This window comes from Chinchilla lanigera, unplaced genomic scaffold, assembly GCF_000276665.1.
Source record: "Chinchilla lanigera isolate Chin_1 unplaced genomic scaffold, ChiLan1.0 scaffold00006, whole genome shotgun sequence".
In the NCBI taxonomy this organism is placed as follows: domain Eukaryota; kingdom Metazoa; phylum Chordata; class Mammalia; order Rodentia; family Chinchillidae; genus Chinchilla; species Chinchilla lanigera.
In genome coordinates this window covers 36,225,914-36,249,257 of record NW_004955407.1, presented here as the reverse complement: position 1 = coordinate 36,249,257, position 23,344 = coordinate 36,225,914, and the positions used below count along the sequence as shown (strand labels likewise).

The window sequence follows — 23,344 nt, the reverse complement described above, 5'->3', positions numbered from 1 at the left end:
GGCAAGGTGCAGGGACTGTTTACGGACCCCTTTCCTACGGACTGCCAACTTGTGAGTAGGGGATTGACATGCTCAGGCGGTGTGGGAGGGCGAGTGGCAGAGCGTATGCAGTGGAAGGTGTGGGGAGACAGCACAGAGACTGTCACGGTCGGTGGGGAGAACCCAAGCAGGCTTTGGTGGCTTCAGAAGGCAAAGGCTTGGGAAAGGCAGCAGACTTCTAGCTTGGTTTCTGCTGTGTGGCCTTAGGGAAAAGGACTTAACCTTAACTCTGGGACCTCAAGTTCATTACCTGAATATAGACAGTGAGAGAGGGGCAGCATTTATTTATTTAAATGTGCTGTCTGTTAATAATGGCCTAAGACATATTAATAAGTTAAAAAGCCGCCTTTCAAAGAAACAGTTTTATCCTCTAAGAATTCCTCTAACCAGGCAACACAACTGCCGCGCCTCCTGCTCTCATGAGTCCGCTAACACTACATGGAGCGGCCCAGCAAGTGGCTGGCTGTGTGGGATCAGAGCTGAGAGAAGAGGGAACTGCAGGGAGAACAAGACAGCGATGGATGCTAGAAGTAGAACCAACGAAAAGAAAACAAACCAACTAACCCGAGAAAAGAGAGCACTAGGATGTCACCAGGGAAAGCCAGCAATCTTACCTCAACAACCCTGAAATGAATACTAAAAGAAAAACTGTTTTAAAAAGCAGAGCATATGGCCAGGGATATAGCTAAACCCACAGTGCCTGTCTGGCAAGTGCAAGGTCCTGAGTTTGATTCCCAAAAAAAAAGAAAGAAAAAAAAAGAGCATGTAATCTTCATGCCTTTTTTCAGAAGACTGATTCACTGAAAGATTGATTCACATCAAAAAGATTCAGAAAGATTCACATCAAAATGTTATAAAAGGTTCCAAAATAGGCGAAAGGAGGCCGAGTGTGGTGGCACATGCCTGCAATCCCAACACTCAGGAGGCTAAGGCAGGAGGGTCATGGTAAGTTCAAGGCCAGTCTGAACTACAGAGAGAGACTCTGTCTCAAAACACGGAAAAGAAAAAAAAAAAAGGGAAGAAGGGTACTTTTTCCTGTGGAACCTCTCACCTCCCACGTTGTTATGTAATGGGATCCAGCTGTCTTGTGTGTATGATGGTTAAGCTTGACTGTCAATGTGAATGGCTTGAGATGCAAAAGAGATCAAAAAAGCACACTTGCGGGTGTGTATGGACTGTTCGTGCTACTGGACTACCAGCCTACGGAAATGCAGAAAAACCCTGTGTTGTTTATAAGCAATCTAGTTTATGGTATTTCTGTTACAGCAGCCCAAAGGGACTAAGACAAGCATTCATCTTGAACAGGGGTAACACCAGCCCAATAGAGTAAAAAATCAGTTGAAAGATAAAAAATGTCTTTATTGCACAGACGCTCACATGGTACACAAAACAGGCAGCAACTGTGGTACTAAAACTTCACAGCAGAGTGATAACTACAGAAAATGTCCACAAAGGCCCTTTGTGGGGAGAGAAGAAAATAATGAGAACTTTCAATCATGAGCAACAATGACCTAAAGGAAATTAAGGAGCAGACCAAGACAGCTGTATACTTCATTTCTCCTTTCCACTCCCCTTTCGGACTTCCAAAATTACATAATACGAAAAAACTGAACATTGACTTCACAGACAAATTCAGTTTTCTTAACACAGAAGTTGCGATGGTTTGGCTGAGGGTCCCCAAAAGCACCGGTGGAAAGAAAGGTTTGGGCCCAGGCTGGCAGTACAGTGGGTGCTATGGAACCTTCTAGGAAGCGGGGTCTAGAAGGAGTTCAGGTCACTGGAGGAGGCAAACTCTTGAAGAGGACTGTGGGACCCTGGCCTTGTGTCTGTCTATCTCTGCTTCCTGGCTTGAGATGTGTGCAACCCACACTCCTGGCCACTGGCACCTAACACACTCACTATAACTAGCTTGGTTCAGTACTTCATTATTCTGGCAGAAAGCTCACTAACACAGCATCACAAAGTAAAAGCAGAGCAAGAGCAAATAAAAGTGAGGCCTGTGCAAATGTTAGGGCACAACACTTGAGACAACACTACATTAACTCAGCAACATTTGTGTAAGAAAAATACTCACGTGGTGATTGTATATATTCAGTCTCGCAGTCACAATCATCGAATCTTAAAGCCTCATCGATTTCCTGCTCATGAAAATAAAACTAGTGAGACCTTTAAAAACTATACTGGCAGGAAGAATTCAACAGCTTTATAACAGAACAGAATTTAGAATAGAGTACGATAGATGCACTCAGGCATTTAAAATGTATAAGGTGGTCATTAAGCATAGGCAAGCTAACAAAATGATAACTAATGAGAAGAAATCAAGATAAATAAATTCTTGAATGGTAATTCTATTTCTGATGCTTAGCAGGGTGCCTGACACGGCAGTGGTTCAACAGTGTCTGCACTGAATGAATATAATCTATCTTTCCTGTGCTCTCTCCCTAACTGAATGCCACCCACTGGAGACCGTCAATACTATACAGAAAAGGACTATGCAGTCTATTAAAAAAATAACGTATCTTTCAATGCCTGTCACCCACCCAATGCCAAAACACCACTTTCTTTTTCTTTTCTCAAATCTGGAAGAGAAATACAAATGTGGACTTGGTGACAGCTGCTGAGCTCTGAGCATACCACAGGTCAGGGGGGAACTCAGACATACTTCTATGGGACGCCGATTACAAGACTAGAGGTCCAGCGACACCAAGAAAACGTCTGACCAGGACTGGTGCTAGGCACAGCCATGAATCCAGGGCTGAGCCAGTGCTGCCCACAGCAAGAGAAGCTGCAGGAATACCCAGGGCAGAGGCGGGCCACACCAAACCAGCAGTGCTGGACGAGTGCCCTGACAGGCAGCCAAACTGAGTGCAAAAGGAAAAGGGAGGAAAAAACCATCGAAAGCATCGTGAGAGGCAGGGGTAACTTGGCACTCATCCTCCAGAGGCTGCTTGGGAAATGTAAATAGAGGGCATACGAACTAAGTGGTAAAATTATATTAAGGACAAGTATTTTCAAAACATGTAAATGTCGCTGGCTATGGTGGCACATACTTGTGATCCCAGTACTTGGGAGGCTGAGGCAGGAGGATCACTGTGAGTTCAAGGCCAGCCTGCACTATATAACAAGATCCTGTCTCAAAGAACCACAACACCACCACCAACCAAAAACAACCCTGTAAAAATACAAGACTACTTGTACTTGAAATGGTGTTCACTTTTACTGGTGCTTACCCTTATGTATTCTCTGCCACCGTACGCCATTTCCTGGTTATCTTTTCTGCACTCTCTTCCCTTCTCCACAAAGCTGAGTGATGTACTGAAAGCAGGGGCTGGTGAATTCCTAGTCACATGGGCCCTGAGGGGGAAAAAGAAATGATCGTTTTATTTCTTTTTTTTTTTTTTTTTTGGTTTTTCTCCGGTACCAGGAACCGAACTCACGACCTTGCGCTTGCCAGGCAGGCGCTTTGCCGCTGAGCTAAATCCCCAGCCCCAATCGTTTTATTTCTAATAGCAAGTATTTTAACAGATTATCCTGCAAATTAACAGGTTGCAGGCTGGTGTGGTGTCACACGCCTGTGATCCCAGCACTCAGGAGGCTGAGGCAGCAGGATCGCTGTGAGTTCCAGGTCAGCCTGGGCTACATACCAAGACACTGTCTCAGAAAAACAAAAAAAAACCAATTTGCAGGAATCATACACTTTTTACCTTGTAAAGAAGAGATCAATGTTTTGAAAAGATTCTCTTCCATGAGACTTTCTACATAAATGGTGTTTTAAATTGGTGTCAAATTCAAAATACATTAAGAATAGTTCAAGGTAACTGTTCTGGGTTTTAGCATTAAAGTAAGTCTTCTTTTACATGTAACAGTTCTAGTATCCTGTACATCTAAATGAGTGTGGGAACAAAGCTTCATCTGTTTTAACTGCCAAACAAGCCAGTGAGGAACGCTGGCTGCTACTTGTTTTCTTAAAAGCATCACGAAGCATGCCTGTAGCCTCTGAAAGACACTGGGAGTCTGGGTCAACATCTACGGCAGCAGTAGGCGCAAGGCACAGCTCCTCTGCCAGCACTGCCAGGCCACAACGACCTCACTAACACAGGCACTAGGCACTAGGCACTGAGCACTGAGCACAGGCTTCAGCCCAGCAACAGCTCCTCTCCCACAGGCTCAGGCTACTCCTCTCCATAGCTAGGCATCAGACATCAGAGACTGCTGCCAACCCGACAGGCACAGGTCACCTGATCTCCAACACACAAAATCCTGTCCTCCACCGTACCGCAGTTGCCACTAGCTCTTCAAGTGACAAACAAGTGGTTTTTAAATTTAGAGGGCAAAGGCATTCCAAGTAGTGGCTACTGACCTGAGAGTAACTCACCTGCTTTCATAAAAAGCTTTAATCGGATTCTTATTTGGTGTTCGACCTACAAAAGTCAATGATACACACACACGAATCAGTGGATCAGCAATACAGACTTCAAAGTTCTTAAATTTCCCTCAAGCTGACAGTTAAGAATATCAAATTTAGAAAGAAAAATAAACCTAATTTTACAATTCTACACATGCCTGACATCCCCTCGCATGTGAGCACTACGAGATGAGAGCAATGCATCCCTTGAGTAAAAGGTGCTACCTGCCCTGGAGGAGCTCAGAGCCTTAGAACCAGGTTGTGCAGGGTAACACTGCTAGTGGGACTGAACACTCAGCTCAGCCCCACAGACACTACACACTCAGGGGAGCAAAGAGCAGGAAAGACCCAGGCTCTGAAAGTCTTGAGTAAAGAAATCTCAAGGACTTGAGATTTTTGAAACAAAAATGACTAAGAACAGGAAAAAAGAAGGGTAGAATGAAGCTCTATGACTGAAGTCAATTTGTGCTCTCTGTGTGAACACAGCCGTTCACTATACCACAGCATTAGCGAAAGTCGGTGCGCCATCGTCAAGCCACTCTCCTTAAAAGCCTTTTCTTTAGAAATTAATCATGAGAAAAATTAAAACAATTTTCTTTCAAAAACCTTTTATTCAAAGTTTCTGGAAAGAGTATTCTTCTACAGAACAATAAATGATAAACTGGTTGCTATCTGTTTCAAATAAATACTACAAGTCATTTATAATTACCTAAGGGAAGACAGTCATAAGGTAATTCTACACAGATAGAAATGAAAATTTCAGTGACGGGACCAAGGTAACAGAACCAAGCACAAACCATCTGAGGACTGATGCGTGGTCCTCATTAACTGAAGAAACCCACCTTCTGCACTGCTCAAGGGAATTCAACCGTACCCAAAAGAATCTTAGGCGAAATACCTTGCAGGTCTTCTATTTGTTTTTGTAACTTTACATGCTGCTGAATTAGATCCTTGATTCCCTCACGGTCATTTTTACAGAGTTTTTGAGCCTTTACGTTTGCTTGCAGGGCCCAGTCATATTCTCCCAGCAGAGAAAGAGCAGTACAATAATGATAATGACCCTATTCCAAAAAGATAAATTTAATTTTTTCTTCAAAAGCATGCTTAAGTTAAAGAAAACAGATAAGGAAAACTATTTTGCTTGAAAATAAACTACTTAAGATACAATTTTGTGCCAAATAAAATATAAAAATTATTCACTGTACATAAATTACTTAATATTTCAAAATACACAATAATAGTCTCTAAGTTACAATATACCCTACAGCAGTGATGGCGAACCTTTCAGAGCTTTCAATGATACAGAGAGCCTGCTGTGGCACGTGTGCCATAGGTTCGCAGTTACTGGCCTGCACTTAGGAAATGAAAATGGTTTCAGAGCTGGAAGGAACAAGCAGCACATGTGGCAGATTCCCCGTACTTCTGAAGAGCACAAACAAGGGGCACAGTTAGGCTATCCCTTGACCCTGTGATCAGTTTTTATCATTTTATCTCTAAATGTAGTTCCTGGCTTTAAAAAAACCCTGAAAATCATTGCTTCTACTCTATTCCAAAGATGAACAGTTTTTGTCTTGCCTTGTTTTTCTGTTATAGAACCAAAACTCTTGCTGACTCAAGATTTGGGAAATTCTTTATATTAAATACAAACTTTTGAACCAGGCACGGTGGTGCATGTCTGTAATCCCAGCACTTGGGAGGCTGAGGCAGGAGGATCACTGTGAGTTCGAGGCCAGCCTGGGCTACATAGTGAGTTCAAGGCCAGCCTGAACTACATGGCAAGAACTTATCTCAAAACAACAACAACAAAAAAACCCCAAACTTTTGAATGGAGAAAGCTAATAGTATCAAACCTGGAGCTAACTCAGCTAACCCCTCTCCTAGCTACTCACAAGCCAAACTCTTGTTTTAGGCACAGTGTCTCTGCTAGAGAGATGATTTCCTGTGAAAGAGGCTAGAACCCAGGGCAAACCATAGCACCTGATCTGACACCTGCTCCAGGTCTCCTTCTTTTCTCATTCACACTTTACAATACACTCGATTCAATGATAATTTAGGAGAAGATACAAAATTAAAACTAAGTGCCCCTTTCAGGAAAGATCAGCGTTCACTAAGAGGATCATGGGCTGTGCTTATGCAGGTTCAGTGTGCATTGTGTATGAATCTATGCATTCATTCAAGGGCCTCTTTATCCAGACTGTTTAGGCTTAGATCAAAATCTCAATTCAAATTGCATTTCCTTAAGCTCCAGTTTTCCTGAGAGAGCAGAGGCCCTGTTTCCTGACACCTGAAAAACACTGAGACGTTTCTAAGCCTCAGCACAGAGAGGAGCCAGGCAGAGGCTGCCAGTCTCCCTCAGCCAGTGATCAGGGGCAGGAGGGAGAAGGTCCAAGCCAGCTTGAGTTCATAGGCACAGGGCAAAGAGGGAACAGCTGCTCAGAAAGATATCCCCTAAGTGTCCTCTGGGCTCTTCAGCTGAGTTCTGACCAGCACATGTGTGCTGGGCAAATACTTAAGGCCAGGGACAGAACCACTTGAAAGAATAACAGGAAACAACAGCTGGAACTCATACAGATCCAGGTGTAACTGCTCTTCCTAGCAACTAGACTGGAAAATGTCCTAATTCATGGAGTGTCAGGTTGAGTACTCACAAAAATTTTACCTCAGTAGTGAGGAAAATTTAGCCTTCAACTAAACGCCACTACTGCCCCACCAGGCAAAGGCTAAAACAAAATTCTGAAGATTTAAACTGCTTCTACCTTACTTTACTGGGTCGCAAAACAAAGCTCATAAATATTTACAGGCTGCCAGGCATGGTGACACAAGCCTGTAATCCCAGCACTCGGGAGGCTGAGATAGGCAGATCACCTGAGCCTGAACTACATAGTGAGAGCCTGTCTCAAAATAAGAAGAGAAAAAAAATTTACAGAAAAACAAAGATAACCAACAACAAACAAGGTAACATTCACAATGTTTAGAATCCAATTAAAAATGACCACATAAACAAAGAAGGAAAATGTAACCTATAAGGAGGAGGGGGAAGTCAATCAACTGAAAACAACCCACAAATGAACAGATGAGAGAATCAATAAACAAAGAAATTAAAAGTTATTTTAATGATATTTCACATGTTCAAAAAGCTTTAGAAAAGACTGAACATAAATACTGAGTGAAGACATGAAATGTGTAAGACCCAAAGTTAATTTGTAGAGATGAAAATCACATAGGATTTACGATAAAAAATATACCGGATGGAAAGAAAGACTAGACACTGTTGAAGTAAATATCAGTGAACTGGAGGACACAGCAACAGACCTAAGGAAAAAGCCGGCAGAAAACTGAGGGAAAACTCCTAACATGAAACTTACGAACAGGGAAGTATAGCACCCAGAGAAATAGGAAGGAAGATGCAGCTCCAGTTCCAGCCAGGTCTGAAACAAATCCCTACACTTTTCAGTTACATTAGCCAATAAATTCCCTTGATTATGTAAACAAAATCTAATTCAAGTTTCTGTCATTCACAAGGAAAAGTCCCAATACACCCTTCAAAATTAAGTTTCTTGAGGACTTTTGTGAGGCTACTGTTTTGTATCCTATAAATATGTATCAATAGACAATGCACACAAAAACATAAACAAGAATCTGTTGACTATATCATAAAAATTCTCACTCGTTAAGACACAAAGGCATACGCCTATAATCCCAACACTCAGGAGGCTAAAGCAGGGCGACTACTGAGATTTCAAGGCCAACCTACGCTACAAAGTGACTTCAAACCCACCCTAAACTACATAGGGAGACCCTGTCTCCAAAAAAGCAAAAACAAACAAAAAATATACAATGACTCATCTTCTCTAAAGCCTGAAAGTATATCTGAAGAGAGATGCCAATGTACTAGTCTTCTCTATCTAGAAATAAGGAAACCAAAGTGAGCTGGCTTCATACGGAGGACTCGAAAGTATCTACCTATGCACACTCAGGTTCACATCTAATTGTAAAGAAAAAATTCTTACAAAAGTAAAGAAAACACCTTGCCCAGTCTCCTATGCTTTTGGAGTTTAAACTATTCTTCAAGGAGCTTTCTTATCTGATAAAATAAAAAGACTAGTTACATAGTTATTGAATTTTTGAATGTTTAACAATAGCTGTACATTTGGATCTACAAAAATAGTTCTGCAATCATGACATCATGAAACATCCTAATTAAGGGAAAGGAGTGAATATTTTGTGTTTGACAAACTAAGTCAGCAGTAAATGTTCTCCAAAAGCTGTCAGAATAATTCAGAAAATTTTAAACCCCTTACTCCTTTTTTGGAGACAGAGTTTCACTTCGTAGTTCAGGCTAGGTTTGAACTCACTATGTAACTCAGGCTGGCCTTGAACTCGAGGGGATCCTCCTGTTCAACATCCCCAGTGCTGGGATTACAGGTATGCGCACCATACCCAGCCTATTCTTTTTACCATTTTATTTTATTTTATTTTATTTTATTTTATTTTATTTTATTTTAACTCTTGCTAAAACTTGATGAAAGATTAAAATTTGCAAGAGTATCTCTGGAAAACCAATATCCTAGCCAGGATTTTGGGATTCAGAATTCTAGCATGCACTGACTGTACAATTATGTGTAGAATATCTTTTAAATGCCAGGCAATTTTATTTCAAGCAAAGGATGACCCAAGATGAAAACAGTAACAAACTGAGCATCCTCAAACACAGGTACCATCCAGTGCTGGTTCTCACCTGAGTTTTCACTTGCAGTGACACCTTGCAAAATCACTTTATCTTTCCGGGACTCAATTTCTTCATGTATAAAATGAGGCATTTTAAAAATGGTTCTAAAATTGGATGCAGATAGCCCCCCTGAGGAATGTTATAATCTCTAGACTACTAAATATACTCCCGGGCCACCTGAATCACAATTTTAGGGGGAAAGAAAAAGAAACCTGTCTTATAAAAGGGGCCCAGGCTGACTTCCCCCTTTTACTTTATGCCCTTTTGTACTTTCTCTTCTTAATCATGTGCTACTGTGAAAGGAAAAGGTCAGTTTTCAAAAATTTGAACAAAATAAAACTAAATCCTATAATTAGTCCAATGAAATCTATCAGCAGAGATGTAATGAATGAGATAAAATTCTCTAAGGGCCTAAAAGGCTGTAAGTCTGCTCATTTTGGTTCAGAAAAACAAAAACAAAACCAGAAGTAAGTATGAAATACATGTCTTTTGGTGCCTTAACTGAAGCTCCACTTTTCAAAAGATGTGCCTGACTTTATGATCAGGGAAAATACAGGTATTTACGGACTTACAGAACACCCAGAATTATGCTCTGAAATTTGTTACATTTTCTTCAGAAAAGAACACCACGCAGGTGTTAGTAAAAGAAAGAACACCACACAGGATGGGTGCGTCCCCGGACTCTCCAATCTCCTTCGCTAGCCCAGGAGCAAGCACTGCTAGGACAGCTACTCTATACTTCTACTGGTTTTTTTCTTTAATACTATTTTGAAAATTAATAAATGTTAGCTAATATCAACTGCCACCTAGTATCTGATTATTCACTCACAAAGTCGACAAATTTTACTCCTGAGTGTCTGCTATGAGCCAGGTAGCTGGTTAGACAGCTCAGACTCAAGAGTGAACCAACAGACCAAGAAACCTTTCCTTGTCCAGCACCCATTCCACTGGCAGACACAACCAACACAACATAAATAGTACGTAGAGTATGTTTAATAATATGCTAAATTCTAAGAAAAAAAATCCAGGAGAAAGGATAGAAAATGTCTAGGAGGGGCAGGTCTGGCACTTTAATCATGCCGTCAAGGGAAGGCTTCGCCAAGATGAGGCTGTTCAGTAAAGAAGTGAAAGCAATGGGTGTGGTGGTGCACTCTTGTAATCTTCACGATGCGTTCACCTGGGCTATATAGTGAGTTCAAGGCCAGTCTAATGGGCTCTGAACTATCTGTCTGTTTCTCTCTCTCTCTCTCACACGCACACACCAGCACCACCACCCACAAAGCAAGAGGGGAAAGGAAAACACAGAAGGAAAGAGTGCAGGTGAACACATTGGAGGGAGAGGAAGAGCAAGCACAAACAGCAGCAGGCCTAGGAGCAGCGGGGACACCAGGGATGCAGTACTGACACAGAGAGCAGAAGAGTGAGGATGGAAGAACGAAAGGTGCTGGGCAGAGGGGCAGGCCAGACAGGTCACGTGAAAATACCGTCAGCACTATATCTGCGGACGTTTAGGCATCTGAGTTTCTATGCAACTGAAAGAATGCTACAGTGACCCACCGAGTACACTGCACCATATGTACATATGCAAACATTCCACGGTACCACATAGGTGTGAAATGGAGTCACTGCTGCGGTATGCACATAGACTTGAGTGCTTCTCCAGGGTGCATGCGTGAGTCACAGGTATGCACCTCACGGTGCTCTCCAAGCTGGCTGTGAGCACTCCACAGCCCAGCAGTGGACTGGAGGTCCCTGTCTCTATACACGCAGCACTCACACACAGGACCCCTGGGCTCTCGCCTTCTGCTCGTGTGAACAGCACAAACAGCACCACAGTGTTTTATTCACTCACGCACAGGTGGGTATCTGGAGGCCCTCTGTTCTCCTCTAAGGTCATTTTTCTTTGTACCAATCCCCTCTCATTTCAACTTACTGGGAATTAGAACATAGTTTCTTGTTTCTATGGGCATTCAGATTACTCTTCTCTGAAATGCCTATTTGGTGTCTTGATTCATCTTCTACTGGGCTTCTCTATTTTAGAGGTTCTCCGCACATGCTGGAGCTAAACCCTACCAGTTATGTATGTTATCTGTGACAAATGGTCTCCCCTAGTCTCCTGTTTCATTCATGTCTTCTGACATACAGAAGCTTTAGGTTTGATTATCAATTACATCGAGGTAGACTTTTTTCCCACTGTAGATTTGTGTATTGAGTCTCATGTAAAAAGCCTTGTGGCTAGGGGAGTACCCAGGGGTAGAGCTCAAGCTCACAGGCCAGAGGCCCTACATTCAATCACCCAGAAAAAAAAAATCCTTTTCTGCTTCAAGGTTATACAGATACTCTACAGTTCCCTCTAAGATCTTTTTTCTCCCCCTCTAAGATCTTAAGTTCACTTCTCCCTTTTAGGACCATTAAACGTACTGTGTAGACACTACCTCTCAGTTGCTAAGGGACCCTGCAGCCTGGCAAACCTTCCTGCAGGCTCTCTGCATACAAAGGCTGCAAGCCCACCCCTCCCCGCTCCCAGCTGTGGCTGAGTCCTTGTACTAACAGTGGACCTCAAAGATTGGACCCCTTTCCAATTCTTAAGCTTTGAACAATTTCATCCAGCATTTTAATGTACAAATACGCATCCTGTAAACTGAACTTCACAAAGTTGTGTGATGTTAATCTGCTTGGTGTAAAATACTGTACAAAAGAAACCTACCTTTGGCCAGGAGCACTTCAGAATAGTGGCTCTCTTTCCATCACCAAGTGCATTTCTAAAAAGAAAAGCAAGAAGTAAAATACTTAAACATTTTTATTCATTGTAGAAGTACTGCATTATTTTATTGCTATTTGCACATTCTGAATTTCCCACATATATCATGTCTATTTATTTGTAGGAGCTTTTTTGTTTGCTTTGAGTTCTAGATGTGAGGTACTAGATATGTGTGACACAGTCAAAAAGTAATTTAATTTTGAAAGATCCATGTAATGTACATCCATTACAGGAAACTTGGAAAATACAGAAAAGGGAAAGGGAAAAAGTAACCCCGAGTCACTACCACAGGAATTAGGACTTCCAGTATTTCTCAGGGATTTCCTGCCTGTACCTTATCGACAGCTTATCTGGTCATTACTTCAGTCTTTCAACATTTGTCTGTACTAGTTTCGCCTTTTAACCTGACTTCTGATCTCCAGAAACACCTGGATTTCTGATGCATCTGCTAAGCCCCACTGAACAAAGCATGGATACTGGGATGTGGCCTGTGCAAATCCAACTCCACCAGTTTTCCTGGGGTCCTCAGGAAGCCATTAATCTCTCTGGGCTCATCCGGTCCCTTGTAAAATGAGGAAACCAATTCTGTTCTACTTGTCTTGCAGTAGACCCTAAATTAGACAGTGTTAGGAAGCGTATTTTGTAAACTGTCAAGTACCAGCAGATCCACACCTTAGTTGCTCAGTTTCCTGGTTTCCTGCTCGCCAATGACTTCCTCCTACACCCTGACCCACCCCTCTACTGCCACATTTCTGCCAGAACCTAGCACCACTCCAAACTGCCCCAACTCTTCAACCTCTCACGCAGGCATTCAGCTCTTTCCTGTTACTTCACTTATTCCATCTTATTCATTCAACTATTTCTGCTTCACTCACTGGTTTACTCCTGTTTTTTAACTTCCTAGTTTAAATGGTTCTTCATGTCACAGTCACACAAATATAAATTCATCACTCTTAAAAAGAGCTAATTAGTAAGAACAAAAGTAGGTAACTTAACACACCAGATATCAGTACCTACGAAAAGGCTTCAGGGACTACTTGACCAATGGAAAAGGATAGAGAAACAAAAAAATACACTCTCTTAATAAACAATGCTGGGCCACACAAATATTCCTAGGTATATGGAACCCTACCTCACACTAAATACAAAAACCAATTCTGGTGGCCTTAGTGTAAGCAAGGGTCAAGAACAGAATACAAACAGTGCTTACCATGAAAGAAAAAATTGGTAATATTGCATTATATTGAAATTAGCAACATTTTGGTGAACAGAAAACAAGAATGAAAAAGCCAGCCACTGAGTGTGAGAAGATATGCACACACATGTCTAACACCTCACCTCTAGAACTCAAAGCAAACAAAAAAGCTCCTACAAATAAATAGACATTCAACTCAGGAGGGAAAAAGAAGCAAAAGACCAACCAGGCCCATCACAAGAGAATATTCAAGTAAGCCGATAAGCAAATGAAAAAGTCAATTTAAGTATCTTTAATCAAATTATAGAAATACAAACTTAAATCGCAGCGCTATACTGCTACACATCCGCCAGGATGTCCAAATAAAAGACGCAAAGCAGCAAGTGCTGATGACGTGGAGCTGCAGCTGATATGCTGCTAGTAAGCTCACGAAAGGACACAACCACATGGGAAAAGAATGCACTAATGCTGAACATAACAAGCATACCCTGCCCGAACAACTCCATTCCTCGATTATACTCAACAGAAATGGATATGTACATTTACACTTTTCTGTAAAAGCCAGATCCTAGACACTGCCAAAGTGGCCATCAAAAAGAGAATGGATAAAGTGTGGTATATTCATGCAACAGAAGAACACTACAACTGCATGCAATGACACGGATCTAAAAATAACGCTGAAAGCCAAACACAGCAGAGCACAGAGCTTATTAGTTCATTTATATTGCAAAAACCAGGCAAAACTGAGCTAGGGGAGCTGGGCTAGCAGTTGTCCTGGGGGAGGAAATAGGTAGGAACTGGCAGGAGGAACAAAGGGCACTGCTTGGCCCTGGGCTACGATGTGAGTACTGGGGTTCAGCTGTCTGACTTCTGAAAATCTAACCGATATGCTTTATGTTTCGCTTACTTTTTTGTATGCATTTTAGGATCCTTTGAAAAGGTTTTAAGAAAAGGGTGTAATATCTGGGTTGAGGACTGAACCACGGCTGCCTCCCTGAGGGGCACCTGCTGACCAAGTCACACTCTGGCTCGAAAAACTTAGATCTCTCATGACTTTGATGAGCCACTGAACATGTAATTCTAGAGCCACCTTCTTCTGGAACTCTTGAAGTGAGTCAAGTTCTCATCACCATTTAACCTGCTGAATCTGTACCTAAATCCCAAAACAGCCTAACCCAAGGCATGCCTCAGGCTCCACATGTCCTCCCTGACCACATGAAGTGCTTTCCTATGCTAGATGTCTCACACCACCCAGCGCACTCCAACTGCCTTCTGTCCCCAGGCTCTCAGCAACAGCTCTCCTGACCAACATCCACGGTGCTAACCCTTACCCCACTAGCACCAGCTTCTCTCTCACGACACCGCACTGACTTCGCGGCTTCCCTCCCAGGTCACCTCTTAAGTCTCCCGGGCAGGCTGGCTCTTCTCAGACAGCTGTTAACTCAGTGTACTCCAACACTTGATCCTAGCTCCTCTTCTATCTCAGCCCACACTCTCCAGGCTAGCACGCCTCGCTCTTGCTTGTATATCACTATTACCAGAGGAGCCTCTAGAAGTCTCCTTGGCGGGTGGTCTTTCTTCAAGCGACTCCAGTATGTGGTCTAGGTTGGGACCCACTTTCCTGAGCAATCTAAGTCACATCTACAACTTCAAACTATGTCTGCCAGCGGCCCTAAGCACATCTACCCTTGTGAGTGCCAGGCCCACAGGACTCCCTGCTTACCACAGTACTCCAAGGCAGGTGTTTCACAGGCGCTTCAGTATGCACAACAGTGAAGTCAAGCTCCTTCTCCTACGAATTTATGCTTCTTCCAGTGCTCCTGGTGTCAGCGATGGGCCCAGAATCCATGAAGCTGCTTCAGCCAGAAAACCTCAGACCAGTTCTAGTCACTGCCTTCTCCCTCACATCCCAATAGCGAATCATGGGCAATGCCTGTCAACTTTACTGCTAAAATATCTTCAGTCTTCCATATGTCCATTTCCATTCCCATCAGCCTGCTTCATACCACCGTCATGTCATCTCTGGCCTAGACTCTTACAACTGCCTCCCAGCAACTTCCATGCTGCAGCCTCTTCAACTCCATTCTCATCACAAACAGAATCAAAATCGGCTTAAAATCCTCTGCTGTCTTCTCAAATGCTCTAAAGGCCCAATGTCCTTAATGTAACCCGTGTAGGTTCTGATTAGCCTTTAGGTTTGCCTAGGTCACACTGAGTGAAGGGGAATTGTCATGGGCCACGCACAAAACATATAGTTCATGAGGGCAAGTGACCTGCAGGCTGCAGTTAAACATGCCTGGTAGACCCTGACCTCTCTCCCTCCTTATACGTAGGCCACCCGCATCATCTTGCCTAAACATGTGAGGAAAGAATGTCTATCCCCCCCTTCCACTTTCCATGTGGTTTTGGTAATTATGCGGAGCACACTTGTCTCTCCCACCACTAACTTTCCCAAACAGGCAGTGACTTATCTGTAGGGGGCAGACATAGATGGCTTAGCCTGTTTTGCACGCTCTTGGATCTCAAACACCAACAGAACACCAATTCCTTTTCTTCTAGGGTTAAAGCTCATCGGCCCTCACTGCCCAGGTCCTTCTATGACTGTGGTGCATCAGGAAGGAGCCACGATGCCTGTACAGGGTATCTATCACCAGGAGCCTGCCATCTGCATCCATCTCGCAAATGACTCTGGCCTCAGATAGGGAAGCAGATGCTACTTACTGAAGTTCTCAGATCACAATATGCAAATTCTAAGAATCCTGAAAGCCACTTTAGGGTTATTTTCTCCCCATTATAAATCATTATTTTTAGGGTCTGACCAGATCAACAACAATAATAAAAAAATACTCCCCAACTTTCTTAATCTTACCACTAAACTAAAAGAGCAGGATTCTGGTCACTGTGAAAAATACAGTGACTAATAACCATAAACTGAATAAGTATATACATTTTAAATAAAAAATTAGTGTCTGGACTTAAAAATTTTTATATGCTCTTTCATCCAACTAAGAAAAGGAGTTTTATTAGGAAACTTATCCTACAGATGTATTTGTACCTAAATATAGAACATAAGTAAGAAATTTATCACTAGGGAGCTGTATCTAACTTTTTAAAACTGTTTATCCATACCCTAATAAAATAAATCTCCAACTGTATATAAGCTATATACTAACACAAACTATGTGTACAGAGTCACCAAGAAAATGTATACACACATCAGGAAAAGAAAAGTAGTATGATGTTTTTCAACAGATGGTGTTACCCTCACATGGGGAATCCTAGAGGATGTCATATATGACAGAAAACCCATGACACTGCTGGCCCTTAGAGAAGGAGTTGAAAACACATGTGTAGCAATTTCAATGACCAAGGCTACCCAAGCAGCAGTTCACAGTACTAATATATGTCTGGAAGCTCATCGCCACCACTCTGAACTCCTCTTGTAATTGAAGAGGCCAAAGGTAACCTGTATTAATCTCATGATGTCTCAATAAATTTAGCATTAAAATATTTTTACAAATGTTTCTTTTCCTGAACTATGTATACATTTTTTGGTGGACTCTATATGTAAACTATATACTGATACAAACTGATGGATTCAATAAAGTACATACTGTATATCCATGAAAACGAGCAAGACAGATCTCTATACACAGGGATATACAACAAGTTCCAAGACTGAAATATAAACCAGCATGACTACAACAGCATGTGTAGAATGGTCCCACCTAGCAGACATGTACTACACTGAACCAAATGAAACTGCCTACATTCTGACTTACGAAGATGGTGATTCTGTCTGGCTTAATATAGTTTTTACAGGCACAAGACATCCTGGAAATGCGTGAGGTCTGAAGCCCAGTGTTAGGAAATAGGTCTGAGCTGGGCAGTGGTCTACAGCGTATGCTTATCTGCTCAGTTTTTTTACCATAAAAATTTTTTTTCTGCTTTTTAAAAAGGGGGTGCACCCCAAAGAAGACTGAAAATCTTTTCTTCAAAAGCAAAATTTATGGTTTCTAAATACAGAGAAAAAAAAGAGCAGAGTGAGAAACAATTCACTAGAACACACTCAGACAAAAAGATTTCTAAAATTCTCACAAAAACATGGTCAAGTTCCTTTACACCTCTGGTCTCAAAGAAATTTGGAAAACAACGCAATGCACTCCTTTAAAGTCCATCTGTCTGTTATAAAGCACAGTTGGGATTAGATGGGAGGAGATATTACATTATGGACAAATAAAATACCAAAGGTCAAGCAAATACCAACTTTACAAATACCATGACTTTCCCAAGCAAATTTAAAATATTCAAGGCTAAGCTTTTCCCTTCCCCAATTCCATTTCCCCTTATGCTGTTCACTTCATGCCCAGAAGAATGTGCATCTTCCACATGTGAGTCCCACAGGAATGGACCACACACTAAGCGGGCAACGCCTACATTTGCACAACAGGTTTTCATCACTTCTGCTATAGATCCGCCGGGTTCCTTCTCCAGGAGTCGCCCCTGAAAACTGCCGGTTACCTGATTACAACTATCAACCTTATAATGCCTTGGAGTCATCAAACTGTGTATAAAAGTGTGCTTCCACAAGACCAGAATGAAAGGGAGTCTCATCCAAGCCAGGTGTCCTGGGATCCAACGCAGACATTCCCAGTCCTGAGGGGATGCTGTGGCCTGAGGGGCCCCGTCTCTGTGCTCCCCAAGCACGGCACCCACAGACCCAGAGGGTTTTAGTGGCTCTTGGCCTCACACAGACACTCAGAGGCGGTCACCGATTTACAAACTGGGCAATCAGCATTACAATCACCACTACAGCCACCTTGGCCATTTCACAATCAATGGCTCGCTTCCCAACTGCCAATGACCTCTGCCAATGGCCTTAACATCTTTTCTTTCTTTCCTTTCAAGGTCATTTTGCACTTACCTTAAAACCCTGACACTTAGTGACCAATTAGAGATTGGGGATTCCCCCTCTCTTATGTGCATTTTTGATTACAGCTTTACTTTTTATCCAGTATTTCAAGAGCACACAATGGAGCAAAGAGTAACACTGATATAACACACGCCCATGTACGAGGTACCAACTGTGTGGTGTGAAATTAACGTTTTGCCATATTTACTTCAGCTCTTTTCCCAGAGGTTTGCTAAAGTTGACAGCCACTCATGTATTACCCCTCGCACTTCAGAAGGCTTCTTCCTCCTCCTCTCCCCGGAGACAGCCACTCCCCTGGTGTTTAACAAGCCCATGCATTCCAGACATTTTACACACTCAGTATTAATAATGGATATGCGTACTGTATTGCATTGCATGCTTGTAAACATTATACAAATGGCGCCTCAGTATACAAATCATTCTGCAACTTGCTTTTTTACTCAGCATTGCATTCATTTTCATTGCCATTTAGAATTTCATCATATGAATATACCACAACTTATTTATCCAGTCCCCTACTGGCGGACAGTTAGGTAGCTCCCATTTTTTTCCTCTTACAAACAATGCTATAGGAAGGCTCGTCCACGTCTTCTTGGGTGCACCTTGGAGAGTTTGGAAGGAATGACCCTAGACGTGGGCTGCAGAGTATGCACATCTTCACCTTGTCAGACTGCTCTCCAAAGTGATTGTACCAACTTATACTTTGTCCAGGCGAGTATGAAAGATTCCTTTGTTCCACATCCTCTCAAATACTTGGTATTATGAGGTTTTTAAGTTTTTGTCAATCTGATGGATATGAAAGAGAAACTTGTAGTTTTTAATCTGCATGTCATGTAAGGATAATCATGTCCTCATAAATGCTTATTGACTATATATGGATCATTTATTTTAAGATTTTCAACCCTGACATTCTTTTATCCTATCATCACCTTCACAGTGATTAACAGTAGTGATTCTGTGTCCAGGCAGCTGGGCTCACGTCCTGGCTCCATGACATCCGCCCTGTGTCCTTGGACACTTGGCTCCGCCTCCATAAGCCTCACCTTTCTCACCTGTAAAGAGGCAGCAGCACCTACCTTACACCATTGTAAGCCTTATGACCAAATATGCATAAAGTATCAGAACAGGATCAGCCATGTTATAAAGTAAATTTTTATCATTTTGGAGAATAACCTTGCCAAAGCTATCTTTAAAAACTGAATGCTTTTTAATATTTTAACTTATATTTTCTGACATTTTAGGGATTACCCAGAAGTTTTAGCATTCGTGACTTTAATCCAGTATTCCTCTTTTTCAGTATTACTTTAAAGTACCCCACCGCTGGTCTCTTTCAGCCCGATCCTGGCTTTTATGATAGTGCACAGGAAAGCCTGGCCTTGTGGAATGAGTAAGGAGTGCACTCTTGCCCAAACTGGGGGAGAGGGGATACTTTTCCCCTAGCTGTCAGACAGATTCCCACGGCACACCCAGCACGCCTCTGATGCAAAAGCTTCAAAGCTTGTCAACCAAAACTGAGCTACAAGCCCTCCCCAGGGCCCGGGTCCTCTCATATGGATGACACAGCTCAGTTACTGGCAACATGTTCTTAAGTAGTATTGTCTTCGCTTGATTAGGAGTTACACTCACTGTAACTTACATGCTATGTTTCGAGATTCTGAAAACATCCCTTTCCTTACTTAGCAAACTGCATAAACAATGTGTGAGAAGGCAGGAAACACCAGCGATACCAGTGTGGCAGAGCTTCGCACATCAAATAGGTATCCAATGCGTATGGGTCTTTGCCTAATAAAGAACGAAGGGCTCTAGTGTTACTGACCTGCCTCTAGTGAAAACAGACGGTGTTCAACCACACATGGGACCACCAGGGTAGAACATGTATCCTGCTCTTGGTCCTCACCTCACCAGGCTACCTGGCTTCTGTGTCTCTGCTTTCATCCTCCTCCTGCTGCCACAAGGTTTTAGGTGGCTCCTCCCCAGGTGTCTGGCATTTGGCACGTAAGAAAGAACAGAACCATCCCAGTTTGCCTCTCTGCTCTCAGAGCTGGAGAATGGGTCCTTCTGGCTGGCAAGGTTCTAGATAGGTGCCTCAATTCTCACAAGAGGCTGGCAAATTGGTGAACCTGTTCATCTCATCCTAAGACAGATTCCCCTTCAAACAGCCCAGATGATCCGCAATTCTGGACCCAGCCAGAGGCAGTAACCTAAAGACAGCTGCAGCTCATTTTTGTCAGACTCAGCTGAGGATGGTGGTCCTGAGGGAAGACTTTATCCAGCCCACCTACTCCTCTCATCTACACAGCCTCAGATTATCCATGGCCAAAGCCAGCTGAAAGCTGCATAATATTAGTACAATGAGATTCTCCAAGGTGGTGGGATTACTGGTGATTTTTATTTTCTTCTTTTTAAGCTCTGGTATTTTTCAAATTTTCTACCAAGATGTGTCCTGTTTATAATATTAAAACACAGTGAATATTATTTTTAAAAGCTACAAACTAGCCTGGGGTGGTGCCGCATGCCTCTAATCCCAGCACTCGGGAGGCTGAGGCAGGAGGATTGTTTTGAGTTCGAGGCCAGCCTGGGCTACAAAGTGAGCTCAAGGCCAGCCTGAACTGTATAGAGAGACCCTGCCTCAAAAAGACAATAAATAAATGAATAATAAAAAATAAAAGCTACAAACTTAAAATATACCACCTTCTCCAGTGCTTTCACTGAAAAACAAGAAAAACTCAGTTTTTGTGTTTTCACAAAAGACTTATTTGTGAAACCCCAAACTGCATTTTCAAAGAGATTTTTCCAATGAATGGCAATGTTGGTGGGATTTTTCTCTCCTTTATCCATTAACATTATAAGTAAGCCATGTAAGAAATTTCTTTCATAGCGAACACTTTCACCCACACAACTGGGAAAACATTTTCACCCAAACAACTGGTGTTCTGCTTCTTTGTGAACAGTGAGAATTAAGGAACTTGCCAAGTTTTCCTTTCTATTCTGGGCAATAGAAGGTCAGAGGAAATCACGAATTGTACCTAATATCCATCCAGAACTGTATGTCTATGCAGCCAGGTTCTGAGGATGTCAGGGTCTAACTTGGTCTGTGGTTTGCTATACTGTGAACGTTCTTTTACTCTGTGGCTGTATTCTGGAATCCACCCTACTCTTCACTGTTAAATATAACAGTCTTACTACCTAATATTAACTCCTATAATCTGTGTCATAAAATTTTAAAACAGAAAGGCAATAAAATCATGGTATAGTCTTTCTTAACCTTTCTAAACTAGTAAATAAGAATTCAGTTTAAATTCAATATATGTAACCAAGAACTGGTTAAATTCTACATTTATAGTAATACCATTTAACTTATGAAGGATATTAGTATGGGTGTGGGGTGGGCTATACTGGGGATGGCGTTTAGGGCCTTGTGCATGCCAGGCAAGCGCTCTATGACTGAACTACAACCCCCCCCACCATACTTATTTTTTCATACCAAGAAAAATACAGCAAAAATGATTCTTCCACGACTATACAGATAAATAGAGCACAAGAATGTAAAAGTGATACAAGCACAGACTGATATCATCAGATGAGAACTAGGTTCACATCTTGGCATCACTACTTACTAGTGGTCCACAGGTACCATGTGGAGAATAACATAACCACCTTATTAGGACTTCTGTGAGACATACATGAAATACTAAAAACAATGTAGGACATGATTACACTCATTCAGCTGCTGCTGTCACAGGTATCATCTGTAACATCTATAGTGCTCATTTATTTGTGCCAAAGAACCATTCATGGATTTTCTTACATACCTGTAAACAGAAGTGTTTCCCCAAAATGGGTATTTAGCACAATAACTCAGTGACTGCGGTACTTTAACCAACTTACCTTATCTGTCCAGTACGAAGAAAACAAAGAGCTCGGTTACCATAAAGAAGGTGGTTGTCAGGTCTTGAAAAGAAGGAATGTTTAGTTAGTAAAGCACATTTTATATATCAAACAAGAACAGAACTGAAAACATAAAGCATGAAAAAACTTCAAAACTTGCCATCTATATGACAGAACAGAAAAAATATATATGACATTTAGTCTTAAGTGGCTAAGTCTCAGCACCTCAACTTGCTCAGTCACCCTACTCAAACCAACCCAAACTACCCTGATTCAAAAGGCAGATAATCACTGACGATAATCTGTCCAGCTCACAGGACTACTGTAGGATCTAAAGAGACGCACTAACCGGCTGGCCAATTGCAAAGTACGCTACAACTGTAGAGGACAGGATTACAAGGGTAAATCAGGACCGTGCCACCTCAACAAAGAACTCAAAGCCTGCAATTCTAATCCAATGTGAAGAGCTGTGTTTCAAATTTTGTCCCTCTTAGCTTTGTCTATGTGTAATCCAAACTGATTCTCCTTTCTCCGCCTCTTCCTCAGCAGATTAGAGCAGCACTCTCTCGCTGCCTGCCACCTCAGCTTCCTCACTCCCTGTGGAGATGAGCAAAGGCAGGGAAGGGAGCAGTGCCTTCAGCACCCTCCAAATGCAGCTTAACTGCACGGCGCCACCAAGAGAAGCCCCACAAGCACAGTGAGTACACCAGGGGCAGCTACAGAACACTAATGGCTCAGTAATAAGCTGGGGTAGACAGAATACATGGATTTCCTTCACTTCAACTATTTTCCTTTTAAAATTCCCACCAAGTAAGCAAAAACTCCGGAATGGGTGACATTTTTAGTATTAAGAAACAATCCTCTTCATCATTTAACGTTTTGGAAGGAATTAGCTGGTAACAAAATGGGAGTAAGAAAGAACAGATGACTGTGCTGGAAAACCGGAAAGGAAATGAGCAGGATACAGCCAAAGTCACTACTTGGCCTGACTTACTTAAATTCTATTACTAAACTGGCTTCCCAGACTCGGGCTGCCTCCAATGCGACCAATGCCTGAAGATGAGGAAGCCCGTTCTGCACAGCGAACTGTAAGTTAGTCCTCAACTTGCTTTTATGTCTCTTGGTCAACATCATCTGCCACCTTAAAAGGATCCCATTTTCTGTCTTACACTTACCTATATTCAATGGCTCTGGTGTAATAGATAATAGCTATATCAAATCGTTCTTTGGAAAATTCTTCATTTCCTTTCATTTTCATGAATTCTCCTTGCTGAGAAACCAAGGTGAGAGAGAACGCATCAGTCAGCTCCAAAGACCATCAAGAACCCAATACCTAGGAACAAAGTCTTGGTTTCTATCTTTGATTTCAGAAATAACCTAAGACTGGGATGGTG

At 42.2% G+C, this 23,344-nt stretch overlaps 1 protein-coding gene across 6 annotated transcripts in view; it reads right to left on the bottom strand.

Moving 5' to 3' along the window:
* Nucleotides 1–23,344, bottom strand: part of Ttc3 (tetratricopeptide repeat domain 3) — a 131,939-nt gene that overhangs the window by 57,993 nt on the left and 50,602 nt on the right. For all 6 annotated transcript variants that reach the window (XM_013504664.1, XM_013504667.1, XM_013504668.1 and 3 more), the window contains 7 exons: nt 23,126–23,220; nt 21,951–22,013; nt 11,881–11,935; nt 5,343–5,505; nt 4,415–4,460; nt 3,270–3,393; nt 2,114–2,177 (listed from right to left, as the gene is read on the bottom strand). In XM_013504664.1, the coding sequence (XP_013360118.1) occupies nt 2,114–2,177; nt 3,270–3,393; nt 4,415–4,460; nt 5,343–5,505; nt 11,881–11,935; nt 21,951–22,013; nt 23,126–23,220 (610 nt within the window). The remainder of the gene's footprint in view (nt 1–2,113; nt 2,178–3,269; nt 3,394–4,414; nt 4,461–5,342; nt 5,506–11,880; nt 11,936–21,950; nt 22,014–23,125; nt 23,221–23,344) is intronic.